This window comes from Acartia tonsa, chromosome 1, assembly GCF_053477335.1.
Source record: "Acartia tonsa isolate MP-2025a chromosome 1, ASM5347733v1, whole genome shotgun sequence".
In the NCBI taxonomy this organism is placed as follows: domain Eukaryota; kingdom Metazoa; phylum Arthropoda; class Copepoda; order Calanoida; family Acartiidae; genus Acartia; species Acartia tonsa.
Window position 1 is genome coordinate 35106656 of NC_137260.1, and position 19486 is coordinate 35126141.

At 30.8% G+C, this 19486-nt stretch overlaps 1 protein-coding gene across 1 annotated transcript in view; it reads right to left on the reverse strand.

The window, feature by feature from the left end:
• LOC145327230 (uncharacterized) overlaps positions 1–19486 on the reverse strand; it is a 379853-nt gene that overhangs the window by 38999 nt on the left and 321368 nt on the right. The window contains exons 12-20 of the mRNA XM_080170817.1: positions 18673–18738; positions 18287–18371; positions 7041–7156; positions 6462–6553; positions 5886–6037; positions 5367–5490; positions 4245–4294; positions 3109–3186; positions 2729–2839 (exon numbers count right to left, since the gene is read on the reverse strand). Coding sequence (XP_080026943.1) covers positions 2729–2839; positions 3109–3186; positions 4245–4294; positions 5367–5490; positions 5886–6037; positions 6462–6553; positions 7041–7156; positions 18287–18371; positions 18673–18738 — 874 coding nt within the window. The remainder of the gene's footprint in view (positions 1–2728; positions 2840–3108; positions 3187–4244; positions 4295–5366; positions 5491–5885; positions 6038–6461; positions 6554–7040; positions 7157–18286; positions 18372–18672; positions 18739–19486) is intronic.

The following is a 19486-nucleotide window of genomic DNA, read 5'->3' on the forward strand; positions in this document are numbered from 1 at the left end:
CCCAAAAAATATCCTTCTAACTTTATAGGAACCGAGAAAATCACGTTTCCCCCTTTCTGTCTCATACGGACAGACAGACGGACGGACATTTCGAATTATAGAGTAGCTCCGCTAACAATATTATCCTTTATTATAAAGAAAAAGGTTTTATAGTCTGAAGTTTAAGATCTAGGAAATGGCTGGTCCAAAGCAACTAGTATATACTAAAACAATCAAAAATATACAAAATATTATAACAGTTATAGATCCTTAAAACCGCAATGTCTCACCAAAATTGACCAAAAATGATATCACTTTCTTTTTATGGGGGGCATGGTGAACTTTCGTTTCAACTAAATTTTAAAAAGCTAATTTTTAGATAAAAAATTTACGTAAAGACTTAAAGATTATGTTCATGTTTCAACAATAAGCTAATTTCTTTTTGAAAAAAAGAACAATATAGCGTTGATATTGTAAATTAAATTAGATAAAATAATCACAGAACCTAGAATTTTTTTTTAAAGATGAGCTACGCCTTTAACTAAGTGTGAAAAAGTCTCTAAAAAACATAAACATTATAGATATTTTATGGAATCAAATAAACTCTCTGCTATTTGATTCAACCATATCTTTTTCCAATCAAAAATGTAAAACAAGCCCACAAACCTTATTTTTGGGTGTTTTCACCCATTTTTCTATGGAATTTGCGGTCTTGTGGTTAATGCTGTAGATAGTATATTATTACTCTAGATGATCAATCTGACAAAAAATATGGAAAACAAAAAGTATTTTTTTTGTTTTAAACGAAGACTTTTGCTTACAATTAGTCGTATATGATCCAATTCCATGCGATCTGAAATTTTATTGACTCGAGCTAATCTTATCTTTAAAAAAATCCAGTTAATTATAGCTGGCTTATTATATAAATAAAAAATATTAATAATGAGCCAAATAGATACATTTTCTAACCATTAATGTGGTCAAATTGTTTCTTCAATATTTTTCTTTTTGCCCATTTGAGGGATGTAAATTGTTATTGACCTCCTAGGCTTTCTATATTGATTCTCTAGATAGAGTGTTATCTAAAGAGCTGAAGGCACAGTAGTATGGAATTACTGTAACATCTATGTTATTCATTCTAAAATTAAAACAGTTTTATTCAACCAAAACATAAAAGTATTTTCAATGAAGCTTCTCATTGGTCTTGGGAACGTTTATCGCTATTTGGGGGAAGTTATCTCCGTTCTTCTAAGAGAACTCCCCCCCCCCCTAATTTTTTTCAAATTATCTTTTTTTAATAAAATAAATGATGGGTCGACTCCCCCCCCCTTCTCAAGTGTGCCTAAAGACCTCTAGGGCTGTAGTCGCTAGTATATTGTGTAATATACATAATACTAGTATATATGATACTTTGTAATAAGTTGTATAATGATCAAAATAATGCAAATGTCTCATTAAAATCCATGAGTAAAAATCTGCCTTTTTAAGATGTAAAAATTTTAAACTAAACTTTTTTTAATTTACATATCCACTACTAAACATACATATTTTTTGAAACAACATGTTGTAAGCGATTGAAAATTATTTTCAACCTAATAATTAATATTTCAAAGGTTTAGAGTTAATTCTATGTTTGGGCTTTAACAGTATGTTAATTTTTGATTGACCTACTGTGGGCTAAAATTTATTATTATAATTTTAAATCAGCGCAGCTATTCCATGTTTAGAGTAAGTTCGTCTGTTCGTCCAGCTACAAATTTATTATATAGAATTCCTTTAAGATTGATAGGGAAGGGGGATTGATCTGTAAATTATTAAACACGTTATTTCACTAGTTGGCTTTTAAAACTATTGGTACTTTTAATTTATATTACAGAAAGGGTATAATGTTCAAATTAATTGATCAATTTATCGTCAATTTTTTTTTATCCCATAAGATCTCTACTTAAAAGTAAGAGGTAAAGAAAAAAGAAAAATTTAAACAAAAAATATATTTAAATATTAATATGGGATAATAAAAAATATAAAATAACATTTACTCAAGAATTTGATTTATTTTAAGAAATACACATCTTAATATACAAGGACATCTAAATCCACGAGTGCCAGAGCCATATTTAGTTGACAAAACGTTAAAAATTAAAAATCAGTAACTTTGTGTCTGATAGAATTCGGGACAAAATTGAAAGTGAACAATGTACTTTGTAAATTAACTCTGACGAAGTGACGGATGGTACATATTTATAAAGAAGCTGCGCTTCTAATATTTGGGACTTCACGCAAAATTAAGCATTAAAATATTTGGCTTTGAATCATTTAAATCTAAAAATTCTTTATATTTGAATTATTTTGATAATTGGACATTTTTTTATATGCGGCTCCTTTTAGATCAAACATGTCTATCCAAGTATCTATCTATCAACTAGGCCATCAACAAATCCATCAAAATATCTACTTATGTACATATATATTTATTTATCTTTGTAACTATCCTTTTAACCCTTAAAAGTCGGATCCCCTTCCGCACCTTTAATCAGTCAGGGGTGAGGGGGAAGGGGGGGGTTGAATGACCCCTCCCAAATTAGATGAGCTCCTTTTAAAGGTAGAGGGCCAAAAATTCCCCAGGTTTAATAAAAAATTAGGAAAACTTGAGTGGGGGTTAAATCAATATATCTATCTATCCATCTTTTTTATCTATTTATTCATCTCTTTATCTTTCTATCCATCTCTTTATCTATCTATCCCTTACCTAAATTAACCAAGTGAGCTATAGTATGTATAAGAGAGTATACTCCTATAAGCTTGCCGGTCAGCGCATGGAAGCTAACATGCTTGTCCAAGGGCAGCCAATAGTTTAATCCTTAAAAATAAAAGATACTTATTAATACCCTTGGGGGTGGTTGACATTATGTATCTGATATAGTATAAGTAGGTAGATCTTAAAGTATAATTATATTTTGTGCTGTGGTAGAATATAAAGTAAATATTAAGAAATTAAACTAAATTTCAATGTAATGTTTGAGTAAATTTCTACCTAAAATTATTAGCTTTAAAAAATGTATACTTTTTTCCGTCCGAATACGGGTTCTAATAAATTTTAACAAATGTGCATGATTTAATTGTACATACCTTTTTCTCTAAGTTTCGTGACTGATAATCGTAACATTGGTAATAAGACGAAGGTACAGCAGAAATTTAAACATTGCCCTGAAATACATAGATCAAATTTATTAGATATAATATCAGATAGGGTTCTGATATTTCTTGAAAAGATTCCCACAACTAGGAGCATTTATTCCAGATAAAATAATGTACTTACAAAGCTAGCTAGGGGAATAGATAGATATATAGAATCCATCAAAATATATTTAAAAGTTCAAGAAAAAATGAAATAGATTGAAAATAGAAATAGCACAAAGAAAAATAAATAAAATTAAGTACATTAAATATAATCTCTAACAACAACCAGACAGACACACAAGAAATGAACATTTATATAAGTAAACAAACATACACACACCTAAACACACACATACTAAAATATTGCAAAAAATTTCGCACATTTTGCAATTCTTAAAGTTATTTAATACCAAAATATGACAGTTGAATATGAACCTATGTCAGCCTACTAGTGTACTATTATTCTATGTTTTAGAATATAGTTTCTAAGATATCGTTAACACATTAAAGTGTTTTATCAATGTAATATATAAAAAAATTGCAAATCTGATATCCAATGCAATTCAAATCTTGCGAAGTTCATGATAATAGACAACATTAATTTGTTTGATTGCATGACCTTTGCCTTGTTGTCATAACTATGCATTAGGGTGCTAAAACTGATCCCTATCCACTTACCAATAACTTCACGGGCCTTACATAGCATCATTAGGAAATATCTTTTAACGTCTTAAGTTAAGCTACATTTTTTTCTTGTGATATTTTCTGAAACCCAATCGTTAATAATCTTCAAAATTTTAGGCCGGTTCAAAAAAGTCGGCAATAGTTCTATAATAGGACATTAGCAGGATATCCCAGGTAGTAATCCTACTGTCATACTTTGCTATTAATCAACTATGGAAGCTGCAGTTTAAACTAAGGTGTGATTTATTGACTTTAAACATTAATGACAAATTAAGCGATTCTTAATTATACTTTTACGTTCAAATTTCGGCTTTTAAAATAGCTAGAAAAAATAGATTTTTTAAAGTGAAGCTATTTTATAAGACTCTTATGTCTGTCTGTATGTCAAAAAAATGTATTACCTGCTGCTCTGGCAATAATCAGAGACCAATTTCTGGAACCATCGATATTTCTAATAAAAATATAGATTATTAAATAGATAAGGAAAGGATAATAGAGACAGAGAGAGTAGGGAAGATAAAAAGATAGATAGATTGAGAGAGAAATAGAGAGAGGAAGATAGAGATAGTTAGAAGAGAGATAGGAAAAAAAGGAGAGAGAGAGAGAGAGAGAGAGAGAGAGAGAGAGAAATAAAAGATAGTAAGGCAATTTAGATAACTTTTTATTGAATAGATTGAATAAGCGATGATATTCATATTTTAAAGTAGCCAATAGTAATATTATATTTAGGAATTAAGGGATAGGATTATAAATGTTTTATTTATTTTTTAGGGACGTCCAAGATTTTTATTTTGAGGTGAGTATAATAAGGGGTTTCAAAGGTTTGAAAGGAATAATCTAATGTATTTAAAAAAAATTAAAGGGGGGTAAAAGGAAGGGTTTCAAAGTTTGAGGAAGTAAACACCTCTTTACCCCTGCCCGTGGACTTCTATGCTTTGCTTATGTATACATTATCTTAGAAAATTAGATTTTTGGACAAAGTAGATTAATTTAATTAGTATTGACCCCTCTACCCCTGAATTGTAATGCCTATTTTCTCGTATTTAAATATCATTTTGTAATAGAGACATCTCATTTCAGTCAACAATCATTTTTTAATAGGCAGAAAAATATACATACATATATGTTTGTAAAAATTGATGGTATTATAGAAAGATAGATGCAAAGATGGATGGATGTATAAAAAGATAGTCAGAAAGACAGATAGATGTATAGATGAATGGATGTATAAATAGATGGTAAAATAGACAGATAGATTAAAAGATAAACATGTAAAATATATTTATTAAATATAGATTGTAGTTATGAAGATAGATAGTAAAATATAGATGGATGGATAGATATACGAATGGATAGAAAGATAAAAGTATAAATAGAAATAGATAGAAAGTAGACAGAAAATAGATCGAAAATAGATAGAAAATAGATATAAAATAGATAGGAGATAATGAGAAAATAGATAGAAAATAGATATAAAATAGATAGGAGATAATTAGAAAATAGATAGAAAATTTATATCTTACCTAAGATAAGAATAAGACTTAAATCTGGAAGCTATCAAGCTGATGTTAACAAGAATGAAAATGAGGTAGAATCCAAGGAGCGGAGCATTATTTCGAACATATGTTGAGGAGAAGAATTGGTGTCCTGATACAGAAATCAATCCTTAGTATTAAATCAACCTACGGAAACAGTGGTGTGCACAGTAATTCACCAGGGGATTGTGAAACTATTATGGGCAAAAAAGGGGAAGGTAGGCCTTCACAATTGCAAATTTAATGGAGGAGTTGACAGTGAAACCACCCTACCGCACACCACTGTGAGGAATACAGAAAAAAAATATTTTGCCTTACATTTATTTATCTTAATGTAAAAATATTGGATTTTAAAATAACTTTTATTTTATCAAACGTAAATTACTACAACAGCACATAAAACCCTTTCCAATCTGTTACATTTATCATTTAACATATAATTAATTTTTTTTGCTATATATTAAGATTTTATAAAAAAAACACACTCTTAAAATAGTTTAAATCAACCAAATAAACAGTTTGCATCATTAAAATCATTGTTGATTGGTTGAAGAATATGTATATGTAAGGATTGATTTTTGCCTGGAAAGACATGATCCATGGCTTGGCGGAAGAGCTGGCGTTTCCGCGGTTTTGGCGGCACCAACCATCGGTCAATACTGAAATAAATAAAAAGTTGATAGGTTGATAAAAGGCTAGATAAATGTATCCTTAAAAGTAAAAGTAATAGGATATTTATTTGTCTGTCTCACTGTGGGTGTCTCTAACTTAAGATCTCCCTTACCGCTCGACCAATATGGTTTTTCTTTTTCACTGAACCTTCATATAGCGTCAGAGAAGATTTAATCTAAATTGGGGGGGGGGGGGGGGGTACCTCCTCTACCCCAAGAGTTTCTAGAAAAAAATACCTGCCTATCCAATAATACTTTTACTTTTTCTTTTGAAAACCAAAGTGGAGGTACCACATTTCATTCAATATCCCCTAGAGACAGTAGTGCCGTAGCCGCTATAATAAAAGTAAATATGTAGGGAGAGGACAATGGCAGATAAATTATTACTCCCTCCAACCATATCCATATTTACCTGATAGTAAGATTTTCAAGGAGACCATCGTGTTTACTAATCTGAGATTTTAGTGAGGAATACGTGATTCCCCCGCCTCCCTGGGCTGCGTCCTAGAATAGATAGATATTTATTGTGTTAAATAGATAGATAGATGATTCCCCCGCCTCCCTGGGCTGCGTTCTAAGATAGATAGATAGATAATATGTTAAATAGATAGATAGATGATTCCCCCGCCTCCCTGGGCTGCGTCCTAAGATAGATAGATAGATAATATGTTAAATAGATAGATAGATGATTCCCCCGCCTCCCTGGGCTGCGTTCAAAGATAGATAGATAGATAATATGTTAAATAGATAGATAGATGATTCCCCCGCCTCCCTGGGCTGCGTTCTAAGATAGATAGATAGATAATATGCTAAATAGACAGATAGATGATTCTCCCGCCTCCCTGGGCTGCGTCCTAAGATAGATAGAGAGATAATAAGTTAGATAGATACATAGATAGTAAAGATAGATAGTAAATTCTAGATAGATAGTATAAATATATTAATAGAGCAACTAGACGGCAAAAGGATAGCAAATAAGACATCAACTAACCTGATATAATGCCCTGGTTAATTCTTCAATGCTATCTTCATCAAAACTCATCCCATTCTCGTCCATACACGCGCGCATAACATGCTGTAGCTCCGTCTCTTGAACCAGACCGTCACCTTAATAGATAGATAAATAGATAATAAGATAGATAGGTAGCAAGGCGTTAAATAGATAACATGTTGTAACTTCGTTTTTTGAACCAGGCTGTCACCTTAATATACATTAGATACAGATAGGTAAGTAGATATATCCATCCATAGGCACGCAAAATATGCACTAACTTCGTCTCTTGAACCAGACTTTCACCTTAAAAGATAAATAGATAGAAGATAATATAGATAGATATAGACTAAAATAGATACCATTGGATGATATAATGAGATATTTTAGAAAATATTAGAATATTATTATAAGATGTCATATGTTAAGCGACACATTTCATTTTAGGTCATTTTAATTTTATTAAAACTGTTATTAAATTATCAAGAAGTATATCCTTATAATAAATTAACAGGATGTCTATCTGTTTGTCTGTGTGTCTGTTTGTCTGTGTGTATGTGTGTCTGTTTGTCTGTTTTTGTGTACCGAAGGATCTCGCTAACCGCTGAAGATGCTGTGAGTATTGGTTTAAAAAATATGACGCAACAAAAAAAATTAGCCAATGAGAGTCCACTACGCATGCCGCCATTGGTCAATAACGGCCTCTCATTGGCTAATTTTTTTGTTACGTCATATTTTTTAAACCAATACTCACAGCATCACCGCTGAACCGATCGGGCTCTCCTTAACAGAGTAGTTTCTCATAGGTCCCAGGAAGGTTTATAACTATTTTTTGGGAGGGTAACACAACCCTCCCAAGAGAAATCGCCCCTAGAAAAAAATTTCCCTACAAAAAAATTAAAAAGAATTTTTTTTTCTTTCTTATTTCTTTTTCTTGAAAAATCTAAAATAATAAATTGGGTTATCAAATTCGACTCTCCCTTGCTCAAGGCCCCTAGAGGCCTCTCGGGGGGCGTAGCCACTAGTATATATATACAGTAAAAAAAAAATAAATAAATAAAATGATAAACAGAAAGATAGATTGATAGGCATAACATAATTAGCAATTAAAACAGATAGAATACTAGCCAAAAGTAGGTAATAGATAGATAGATACTAACTGGTGTGATTAAATTATAATTAGGGACAATATAACACTAATTATCTCGGGTCTCCCTAATAAATTTTTCAAACCATTTTGGGCTTGGAAACATGATAGGCTGCATTCTAAAGTTATTTGATATCATAGTATGACAGTATAATTTTAGTCTTGATTAACCTGCTAATGTAGTGTCACACTTTGGCTTAATTGTTTTAATTCTTCAAATAACGTGTAATAAAATGTTTATGTATTGTAGAGAAAAAAAAATGGAGTAATGGGGAAACAAGGATGACAATATACAGAAAGAGCAAAGAAAACAAATACACATTGAACAATATATTAAAAAAGATAAATAGCCAAATAAATGGTTCGATAAGATAGATATTTTCAACTACAATTTGAATAGGACAACTATATAAGATAAAACTAATGTCAAAATATCTAATAAATCAATATATTTAAAATACGCTTACAGACGTTATGGTAAAGATTAAAAAGTTAAAAAGATAAAAGCTGGCGTACTTAGGGACCGACCATAATTATAGATAAGCTTCACAAGGAAAGACACCTGTTTTGCTGTTAATTAATTTGACTGTTTTGTATTGTACATATCTCAAATAGACATTAGGCAGTAAATTTGGTGGGAAGAATACAATAAAAAATTAGGCGCATTGATTGATCAACAGAAATAGATAGACAGATAAATATGTTCTTCATTTACTAGGTATAATGATGGATAGATAATGGATGAATAGATCAATGGACTTACTTATATAGATAGACAATGACATATACATTGATCAATAGTCGAACTTATTTATTGTTTTTGTATGGCTGGTAGTATTGAGATGGTTAGATGAAAGGGTATAATAAGAATGAATGGATTGACTCATAGATAAAATAGGTAGCTTATCAATTAATAGATGGCGTTTAGATACTAAATAAGTAACGATAAAAATTTGAAAATAAGACAAATAGAGGAAAGCATAGAGAGATAGAGTGCTTTAAAAAAAAATTGCTAATCATATAATCTATTTACCAGCCAGACAAAATAGATAGATAGGCAAGCTAATCAATAAAAGATCAATAAAACCCAATTTTATAACACCTAATAAATAAATAAATAAAGTCTCATTTTGATTCAATTATTTACTGTTATAAAGTGAGGGATTTGGGTGTATTACTATTTTCTGAAGCAAATGTTTTCTATTGAACTACATTCCATAAAAAGGTATGTATTTTTTGAATGTTGTAAAGGCTAGGTTAAGATTAGCTTTAGTAAGCCCCAGCGGTCGTTAACCCCTAATGGGTCCAACTCCTTTCAATTTTTAATATTTTTAAGTAATTCTGTTTACCAAAAAACTTTCTCGGGTTGTTGTTTCTTATTGCCAATGCATATACTTGTTCTTGTTTTTTTTTTTTTTACAAATTCAGGATTTCTAACAGAAAAACTGCACAAGTTCTAAGAGATCTACTCATTGCCCTTTGGTATAGTTAGTTCTCAAATAAACCGTTCTTTGATTACTTCATAATAAAACATTCGTCTGTAAAAGTAAGGAGTAGGACAATTGACGATAATAATCTGTCCTCAGTTCTTTGGGTAAGTTTTTGTCTTTTGTAATTGATAAAACTGGAGAAGAAAGAGTTGTAGATTAATTCAACCATCATTGTTCTGAATTTATCATAATCATATCTGTGTGTAAAAGCATAAATATAGAAAATATGTACATATTAGGAAAACTAAGGTTGACAACGATTTATTCACAAACAGCAAAAGTAAAATGGAAAGTAAATCATTTTATTTAATAAAATTTTAATGGCGTTGTTAGTATTTTAATACAAAACTGAAGATGCCTTTTCAGTACAGCATCCGTTACTCCGTAAAATCCACTATAGCTTTGACGGCAAGATAAATAGACGGACAGACAAATTTAGTTACAGTGTGTTATTAAGTAGATTCTGCTAAGCCACGGAAATTTTAAAATGTAGCCCTCTATCTTTAATAGATTCGTGGAAATGACGTGACCAATTACTGTTTGTACGAACCAAAAAATATTCCGAATCATAGAGTAGAATGGCTACTAAAACATGCATTCTTTATGCCCAAGGGTTATTTTAACCCAAAGTTTACATACTTTTTAATAGGTTTCATAAAATAATAAAAAAAGACCTTAACATTTTTAAAAAGTTTAAAGCAAATTTTCTATCAATGTTTATGGAATGTAAACATTATATCAGCAATCTGACTCCCTTGTAAATATTAAATCTATTTTTATGTTTAAGATTATGCTTTTAAAATTATATGAAAAACCATCCCGTTTTGTTAACGCTTAATATTTTGTTAATTCGTAGTTCTCCTAAAAGATGAAACTTGTTAAATGAAGGTAATTAGTAATTTGATTAATACATTAATTATCATAGATAGTCATTATCATTGTAGATAGATAATAAGTTACAACAAATATACCTTATACGAAAACATTTCAGTCAGAAATCTAAATTTACTTTTTGTAACAAATTTATTCTATAATTTACTTAATCCATTCGTATATTCATACATTTAAAAAATCAAATTAGTATTCACCCTAAAAATTCTTTTTGATCCATAGTAGTTTGAGAATGATTCATTTAAATGGGCAACGATTCTGAAATTGTTTACCAGATAACTCAGTGGTCTATTGCATTATATTAAAGCCAATTTTCTGCTGATTATAAAATAAAAAAATATAAGAATAATTCCAGTTTTGTTGGCCTCGAGAGGTCAACAGGTCAGGACCAATTTTTATATGTACAATTTTTAATTTTACTTTGCTAAAAATATCCTCTAATTAATATGAAAAAATATATCCATATAAAAATAACAGTAGATTATTATACAAACAAAACATTAAACATATATTAAACTATGTACTTTGATTATACACAGAAAGCATACTTTATTTAGTTCAAGTCACCTCCTAATTAAACCCAGTGCATATCACTGGTTCAATGACTATTTAAGTATTCGGTATTATCCTCTTAGAATTTTTTTTTTTCAATTTCGAAAATTTGAGTCCCCCCCCCCCCCCGACAACGAACAACTCTGGCCGCAGCGCTCGGCCCCCTTGCCTGCCTAGCTGCAGCGCTCGGCTCCCTAGCCTATAACCTAACCTAAACTAAAATAGTTGTTCGTTGTTGGGGGGGGGGGGGGTACTCAAATTTTCAAAATTAAAAAAAAGGGGAAAACGCCAAGTATTCATATTATACAAGAAGGAATTTAAAATTCTTATGATGAATAGTTAAAATTTCTCTATCAATTTCATAATAAATATATTATATACATTTTACATACATACTAACAAGCATACACCAGATCAATGACGGTGTAACTCAAAAAAAGCATATAAAAATTTGGCGCAATACTTTAATCTGTTGAAAATTGTCGTATTTTTACATTATTGTAAGATATTTTATTTTTAGTTTAAGCAATCATAGAAAAATCTAATATTTGTTTTGTCTTTTATCCTTGCAAATTTTGAGTTTATCCTTAGTAGTAAATTAGAGATATTGAGAGAGTGCAAATCACTCCGCAGGCAAATCTGAACCTTTTATGCACTCAAAAAATATGCCTCCGAACCAAATTACATTTTAGAGTGAAAGAAAGTGAGAGAGAAGGGAAAGGGACAGAAGGAAAGAAAGAGGAAGGGGTAAATTTGCGAATGGTTCTTTAATAGAGAGGGATAATGATGACAGAACGAGATAAGGAGAAAAAAGAGAAAAGAAAGGAAACAAAGAGAGAAAATTACCAAAGTGGGGAAAAAAATTTAGAAAATTAGGGGAACAAAAGCAGGAAAGAAAAGAGTAGCTTAGTGATAATGGCTAAATTTTCTCAAAATCCATATTGACCATTAAATTTTGCAAAATTTTCTACAAGATTATATTCTAGGTGCATGTATTTTTCATCAAGCGTATGTCTTTGATGTGAGCTATATAGTTATTTAGCTAGCTTGAATAAATTTCTTTATGCATTAAATAGTTCTTGGATAGAAAGTTTTAAAAAGATATTATTATCAAAATAAGTAAAGTTCCATTAAATAATCTTAGTAAACGTTAGAGATCCAAATATTTTACTTATTCGATTAAAAGAAATCTTGGTATTTTAAACATCTTCTAATCAAAGCTGATTTCTTATGTTATAAAAGGGTAATTATGATTATCACATTTTAGCATTTTAATAACTTTATTCCACAAGACCATATTTCCCTACTAATTTTGTCATAGAAGTTTCCGTTCTTGTTACAGTAATGGAATTTAAAAACAAATACTTTAATTTAATTTTAGGAATTTCTATTCTTTTTCCGGATAATGGGTGTATTTGCTTGTAAGTATGCAATACTCTAGATATACTTATTTAACTGCAGTTTGCATACATTTTACTGCTTTAAGCTACTTAAACTTAACTTTATTTACTGATAATCTGGGCATTAAATGGATACTCCTTTACATTATTTATGATTGAACAAAATCATCAAAGTGGAAAAAATCATTTGATACAGAAATATGGTATAGCCAAGAAGCAAAGAATATCTGAAATAATACTTAGGGGACAGATATAAAGGTCATCAATTCTACTTTGTGTTGACCCCCAAGACAGCTGAAAACCACCTATAGGTTTCATGCATTTAAAAGCCAAACTATGTAAAACAAAAAAGTGTTGAATTTTTTAAAGTAATAAAGTTTAAAGAAAGATATGCCCCTTCTTTTAGCTAGTGAGATAATGCAATTTTAAGCAGCTTTCTTGTGTGTTATGTAAGATAATGCACTAATGCATAAAGGACAATGAATTGAGATTGAGTCAAGAATGCAAATAATTTGTGAATATTCAAGTCACAAGGCACAAAAGAAGAAATAAAGATTTATTTGATATAATCGCTTATAATAAATAAACCTTCACAATTATTCAATGCTATTAGATACTTATTTCAATGTTAAATGAAATAATTTACCTAGATGTACAGATGAAATAAGCTTTGTGTCTGTTTCTGCTTAAAACTATCTGCTTATCAAAGTAACAAGGTAAAAGCATTATTTTTAATGCCTTAAGTAAATAGCCTACTTACAAATTTGCCTTATATATAGTGAACCTTCAAATAATGAAATAAAGTGCCAGGTGGGCTCTGCAATTTCAAGATGGTTTTGACACATCCTTGTAGGTAAATGCAGAAAAATAGCCTTAAAAGATTCTAAAGCTTAAATCTAAGAGAAATATAGCCTTAAACCAGCCCAAAACTTAAATATGAAAATAGTATAGCCTAAAACCACAACGAGACCTTTGTGAAGGTTACCTAAGATGGAGAGCTCACTAATGTTATATAAATCTGAAGCTACAGCCACTGATATAAAAACTGTATAAAATAGGAAAACTTTAGGAATTATCAATTTTTTCTTGATTAAAAATCCAAAATTATCTACATTGTGTTTAACTACCAACATCAAGTGTATATAAAAATTACAAGGCCCGCCTATAAATAGATAACTCTACATGTAAATTTCGTCACAGTAAAAGTGCATTTTTACCACTTTTACAGGAAATTAGGGCGGCAAAAAGACGCATTGAAAATAAGACTTTTTAACTTCATGCTTATAAAATTGTTTATAGTGCAAATTTTTAAATGCAGTTTATTTATGGCTTTTAGTAAATGGATTGTTGAGTTATTTCAGTTTTGAATAGATGTATATTATAGGAGTGAGCCTTGATAGGAAGCAGACTTTATTAGGATTAGTTTTTAAATATCTAAAAAAGTTTCATTTATTTCTACAAACAGCTAATTATATATATTATTTTTTAATTAAATTAAATTTTGTGGACAATTTAAGATACCTTTTAGATGGATTTTTAAAAAGTTGCTTGTTGATAAATCAAAAGCTCTTTCAGGTCAATAAAACCTGAGATGTGAATGCCTTACATTGGCCAAGTTTCTGAATTATTCAACATTTGAAATATTTAGTAAATTCAAGTAAAAAGTAACCCTCTCCATGTACATAATGTATGTAGCAAATAAGTATCTAGAATACCCCAAATAACAAGAAAACCAACCTATATTTACTGCTTTTGTTTAAACCACTTTTTTAATACAAATGCACATAATAAATTTAACTGGGTGTACGATTTACTATACTGAAGCGTGGCTTCTCTTTAATATCAACATTTTTACTGTGTAGTGAATCATACATATATTATCCACTTATGGGATGGGGTAGGGGGGTGTCAATAAGGACATACATAGCCACACTGAGGTTACAACGTTCCAGATTAAAAAGAACAGTTAAGTTAAATACGGTAATAATGGTATAGGTATAGAGTATCTACTAATAGAGTAATAATCCGATAGGGTAGGATGGACATGGCAATATGTTAAATTTAAGCAAATACCAATTGCAAATTCTAAGAATCTTTTTGTTGAGTAAATTTTTCTTCCAGGGTCAATGTTGCTCAATTATTCAGTATTTTTTATAATATTTTGCAATTGGACGAAAAATTTTCTTGATAAATTATTGGTAAAACTTCAAGCAATGGTTAATTAAAAATCTGTCAGTCAATATAATTGAGGAATAATAGGCTAAGGGGCTAAACTAACGTAAATTTTCTGGAACGGCACTGAATTATTTAAAATTCCGTTAATATGTAAATTGTTATGCTTGTTTTATAATGACCTAAAAGGCATTATAAAATAACAAACTAGCTGCAATTATACTTTATTCTTTCTGCATAGAAAATGCTTTAAACTTTGTATATTTGGAAAATAAAGATATATTGCCTATCATATACTTTAAAATGGATATATAATTTGATTTATGCATAGAAAGATAGGTAGAATAGTAGATAGCTAGACATCAATTTAGATAGAAACTAATTATTTTTCGTTCGTCAATAAATAGACAGATATAGAGATAGCAAGACAAAGAAACAAAAATAGCTATTTAGTTATAATAGCTTAAAGCCAGATAGAAAGACACTTTGATACTAGATATATGTAGATGGATAGAGATACAGGCAGATTGCAGTTCACAGCACTTCATTGACATAATTGAATAATTTTGGTAAGGTATTTGGTCGGGTTTTGCCAGGGTCTATATACCTACAATTAAAGTAATATCACAGCACATAAGCAAGGTTATCCATGCTGTAATTCTGCTGTAATAGCATGATCTTCAGCATCTATAGAAATAGTTTTATGTCAGCAGGGTGCTACAACAGGGAAGGGCATTTGAAAGAGATAAAACAAGGATGACAAAGAGAGAGAGAGCGAGATATTTAGAGTTAGTGGAATAAAATACAGAGAGAAATAAGACTGATAATTATGACCTCACAAACTGAAAATTAATGTTATATATTTATTTAGATATTATAAATATTTTGGAGCATATTTGTTTTCTTCAGATGTCAATGCAAAACTAAAGTTAATTATAGTTCTTTCTCGCACCGCATCATAAACAGCTTTCCGCGGATATAAAATGTATAATTATAAGAAAACTGGTTTTAATCTTATGATATTACATTTTCATGTTCGTAGAAAACTGGATATAATACGATGATAGACATAATTTTTTTTCGATGAATGAGAACCGGTTCTAATGCACCGGATATTAATCGGTTTCGAATGAATACAAGAAAATTTAAATTTAATATGTATTTAACCATGCTAAAATTTTTTAGATGTTATTTTATGTCATATGTCATAGTCCTCTTTATTAATATAGAATTAAGGAATAGAGACATTAAAAATAGACAATCTGTTAGATGTACATTTGTAAGGAAGATACGCATCTAAATAAGGAATAAGAATGAAGATAGAAGAAGTGGATTAAACAATTTCAAAGGTTTTAAATCAGCATGACATTCAGAAATGGATAGATAGATAAATGGATGGATATACAGATAGATAGATAAAGTTTAAGATACAAAGATATATAGATAGAAAGTCATAGTTATTTAGATGTCCAAATAGTTAAATTGGACTTGTAAAGAATTATTTTGCCCCCCAAACTAGTAGTTTTTAGTTCAATCCTTCAATTATAGTAAGTAGAAAATATGAAAATAAATAGATGGATCTAGTTTAGAAAGATAGGTGAGATATAAAGTAATTTAAAGGAAAGAAATAGCCTATCCCTAATGATGATACACAAAATTATCCTTTCTGTAGATTAAAATTAGTGCGACAGAGTTTAAACACTCAATTTAATGAACCAACCAATCAAAATTCCATAAAAGTCCTCAAGATTGATAAGCCAGAGAATAAGAAAAGTTATTTAATACTTTGTGAACTGGTGTAATAAAAATGTCCCCTCCCTTGTGAGATATACAGGGTGGGGCAAATAAGACCGGACAAACTTTAAACGGCCATAGAGCCAAAACTACTTGACCAATCAGGACGTTTGACCACACTATAAAAAGCTTAGGTAATGACCTTTAAGCACAAAAAAATCTTTAGACGAAGATGGACGTGTACAACGAGCTGGCCGCGCATATATTCAACAAAGCAGATTCCAAATGCGCCGGTGGTTTAATCTGGATTCTCGATTAGGGCCCACTAAATCTGACCTCAGCCCATCTGTAGGTGAGGTAGAGTTATGCAACTTGCTGGGGATACTGTTAGATACATAAGTAAGACACTAGAAAAGACTAGAGCTCTCTATCTGAAATGGCTTGGCCGTAGTACTCCAGCAAAGAGAAACGGGTCAGATTTTGAGATGTTAAAAACGTCAAAACCCGTGAAAATTCGTGGAAATTTCTCGGTACTTGACTTCAGGGACCAATATTGAACTTTAAAACTGATTTTAAACTATGGTTTGCGCTGACAACCCTAGCTGAAGCTTCATGCCATTTCCAAAAAGGTAAAGAACGTCGTTCTTGCTCAACTGTGGTCCAAATAAGAGCCTCCGTGTATAAGGGTAGCTTGAAAGTTGGGCGAATTTGGATCCTGCGGTTACTCACGTTCCTAAGGAAATGGGGCCTCCCAGCAGCCCGATCTTAATTCAATGGACTTTTGGGCCTGAGGCTATTTTAAAGCATGCACCAATAGACGTGCCCATACCACAAAGACCTCCCCCATTGCCACTATCAAGGAGAACTACGCCAGCTTGGACAGGTACATTTAGATCTTGACCTGCCGGCGGTTGAGGAGGCGGGTAGAGGCGGTGATTAAGGCTGGCGGCGATTTTATTGAATAATCTAATAGTCATATACCTATTTTGCTTGCCAGTTTTTAAAATTCAATAAAATCTTTAAAATTGACGATTTTATATTCATTTGTTTAGAATTTAGAATTTGTCCGGTCTTATTTGCCCCACCCTGTATATAGTAGAGGTGTAGATTTATAGATAGTAGAGATGGACATAGTTATAAAGTAGAGATAAAAATAGACAAAAAGATAGACAGATTAAAGTTTGGCAGACATGGTCTCAGCAGGGGCGGCAACATTTGTGGTTTTTCAATACAAATTATATTTTCAATAATACAACAGTACATTTTAAATTGATATTTTGTACTCTTTACAAAAAAACAAGGATGACATCAAGCTCTGAAATCAAGCGGTATAACAAATGAACATAAACACTTAATAGTTATTTCTCGCATCGTATTATAAACGGCTTTCCGCGGATATAGAATGTACAACTATTTTTTTTATCCCCGAGGTGCCGAAGGCCCCGGCTAAAAAACTGGTTTTAATCTTATGATTGTACATTTTTATATTTTTAGAAAGCTGGATATAATACGATGCTAGACATAGTTTTTTCGTATGGATGAGAACCGGTTCCTATCCACCGGATTCGAATGAATACGAGAAAATATTGTTCTTTGTTGTCCTACCAATCATTGTTCCAAAAATCAAATAAATAGATTTATTAAATCATAGGTAAACAATCGATAGAAAAATTTCAACATGCCTAAATTAACGAAAAGAGCTAACCGTGACGACGTAGAACAGACGAACGTACAGACGAACGAGCGTACAAATCATAATAATGTAAAAGCCACGCTTTTACAAAGACCTTTTTGAGTCATACACTCGTAGATGTAAACAATTAATTTAGTGTTAATAATATTTATATAGCCGACACTTACCATCGATATCATACACTTTGAAGAGAAACTTGATTTTGTCATCTGGAGTTTGACCAGCAAATTGGTGAATAGCGTCCAAGAACTCCTGAAGGAAAACAAAGGTTTATGTAAGATTTAAATTATGTATATTAGTGTTTATATAATATCCCTATTACTTAATTTGCGCATCCAGTATGCAACTTACTTGGTCCGTCGGTATATTGGTCATGTATTAGGAGACATTCTGTAGGACAATTGTAATCAGCTACTTTCAAATATAGGCGGCTTAAATCTTTTGTAAAGATTCCGCTTCTTCAGGTTGCAGCTCCTGTATGCCTTTGACAGACAAACAACAAGCAAATTAATGAATTAAAGAGTTTCTGTTGTAAAAAAAGATAAATTCCTACCTGGAACGAAATGGAACCACTGTCATCCTTGTCAAATATCTGGAACACTCGCTCAACAAAGAATGGCTGAAATCAATGATAATAATTAGTAATTAATTAACATAGAAAAAACTATATTTACAGACAGACTAAAGTTAATTGAAAAGTATATGCGCTACTAAATGAATGTCTAAAGCCAAAATAAATAGTCTTTTCTTCATAGTATTTCTATAGAAATATAATTCGGGGAACATGGCAACCTCTTCAGTCTATTGCAGTTTAGCTAGATGTTGAATACAGCCATGAGTTAGCTATATAGTATCTTCGCTGTTAATTATTGGGTCAAGATTATTCCTACTGTGGGCATGACTATTAAAAGTAATAATGCATGACTCTAAACAATTGATAATTTTGTCTTATGGCCTATTAGTAATTAAAAACAAAGAGAAAATACATTTCATTTAATTTTAATTCAAGTACAATCTGTAGAAGAAAGGAAAAGATGAAGAAAGAGTTGATAAGAGAGAGAGGAAGAGAGAAAAAATGAAAATGAAGAAAACAGAATTAGAGGAATAGATTTAAAAAGAAAGTAAGTAAAAAGCAAAAGAGGAAAAAAATTCTCTGGATCTACGACTAAACGACCAAGCTAATATTGTTTAACTCCCTCTTACAAGAGATGTGATTAATAATGAAAATAATGAAGCAGCAGTTGTTACTAATATAAATGTTATGTCTGAGTTAGATATATAACTGTTTGAAAGTACGACCAAAGCTATCCGTTACAGACATACAGACAGACTTGATGTTAGAAAATTGATAGTCAGATAGGTAGATA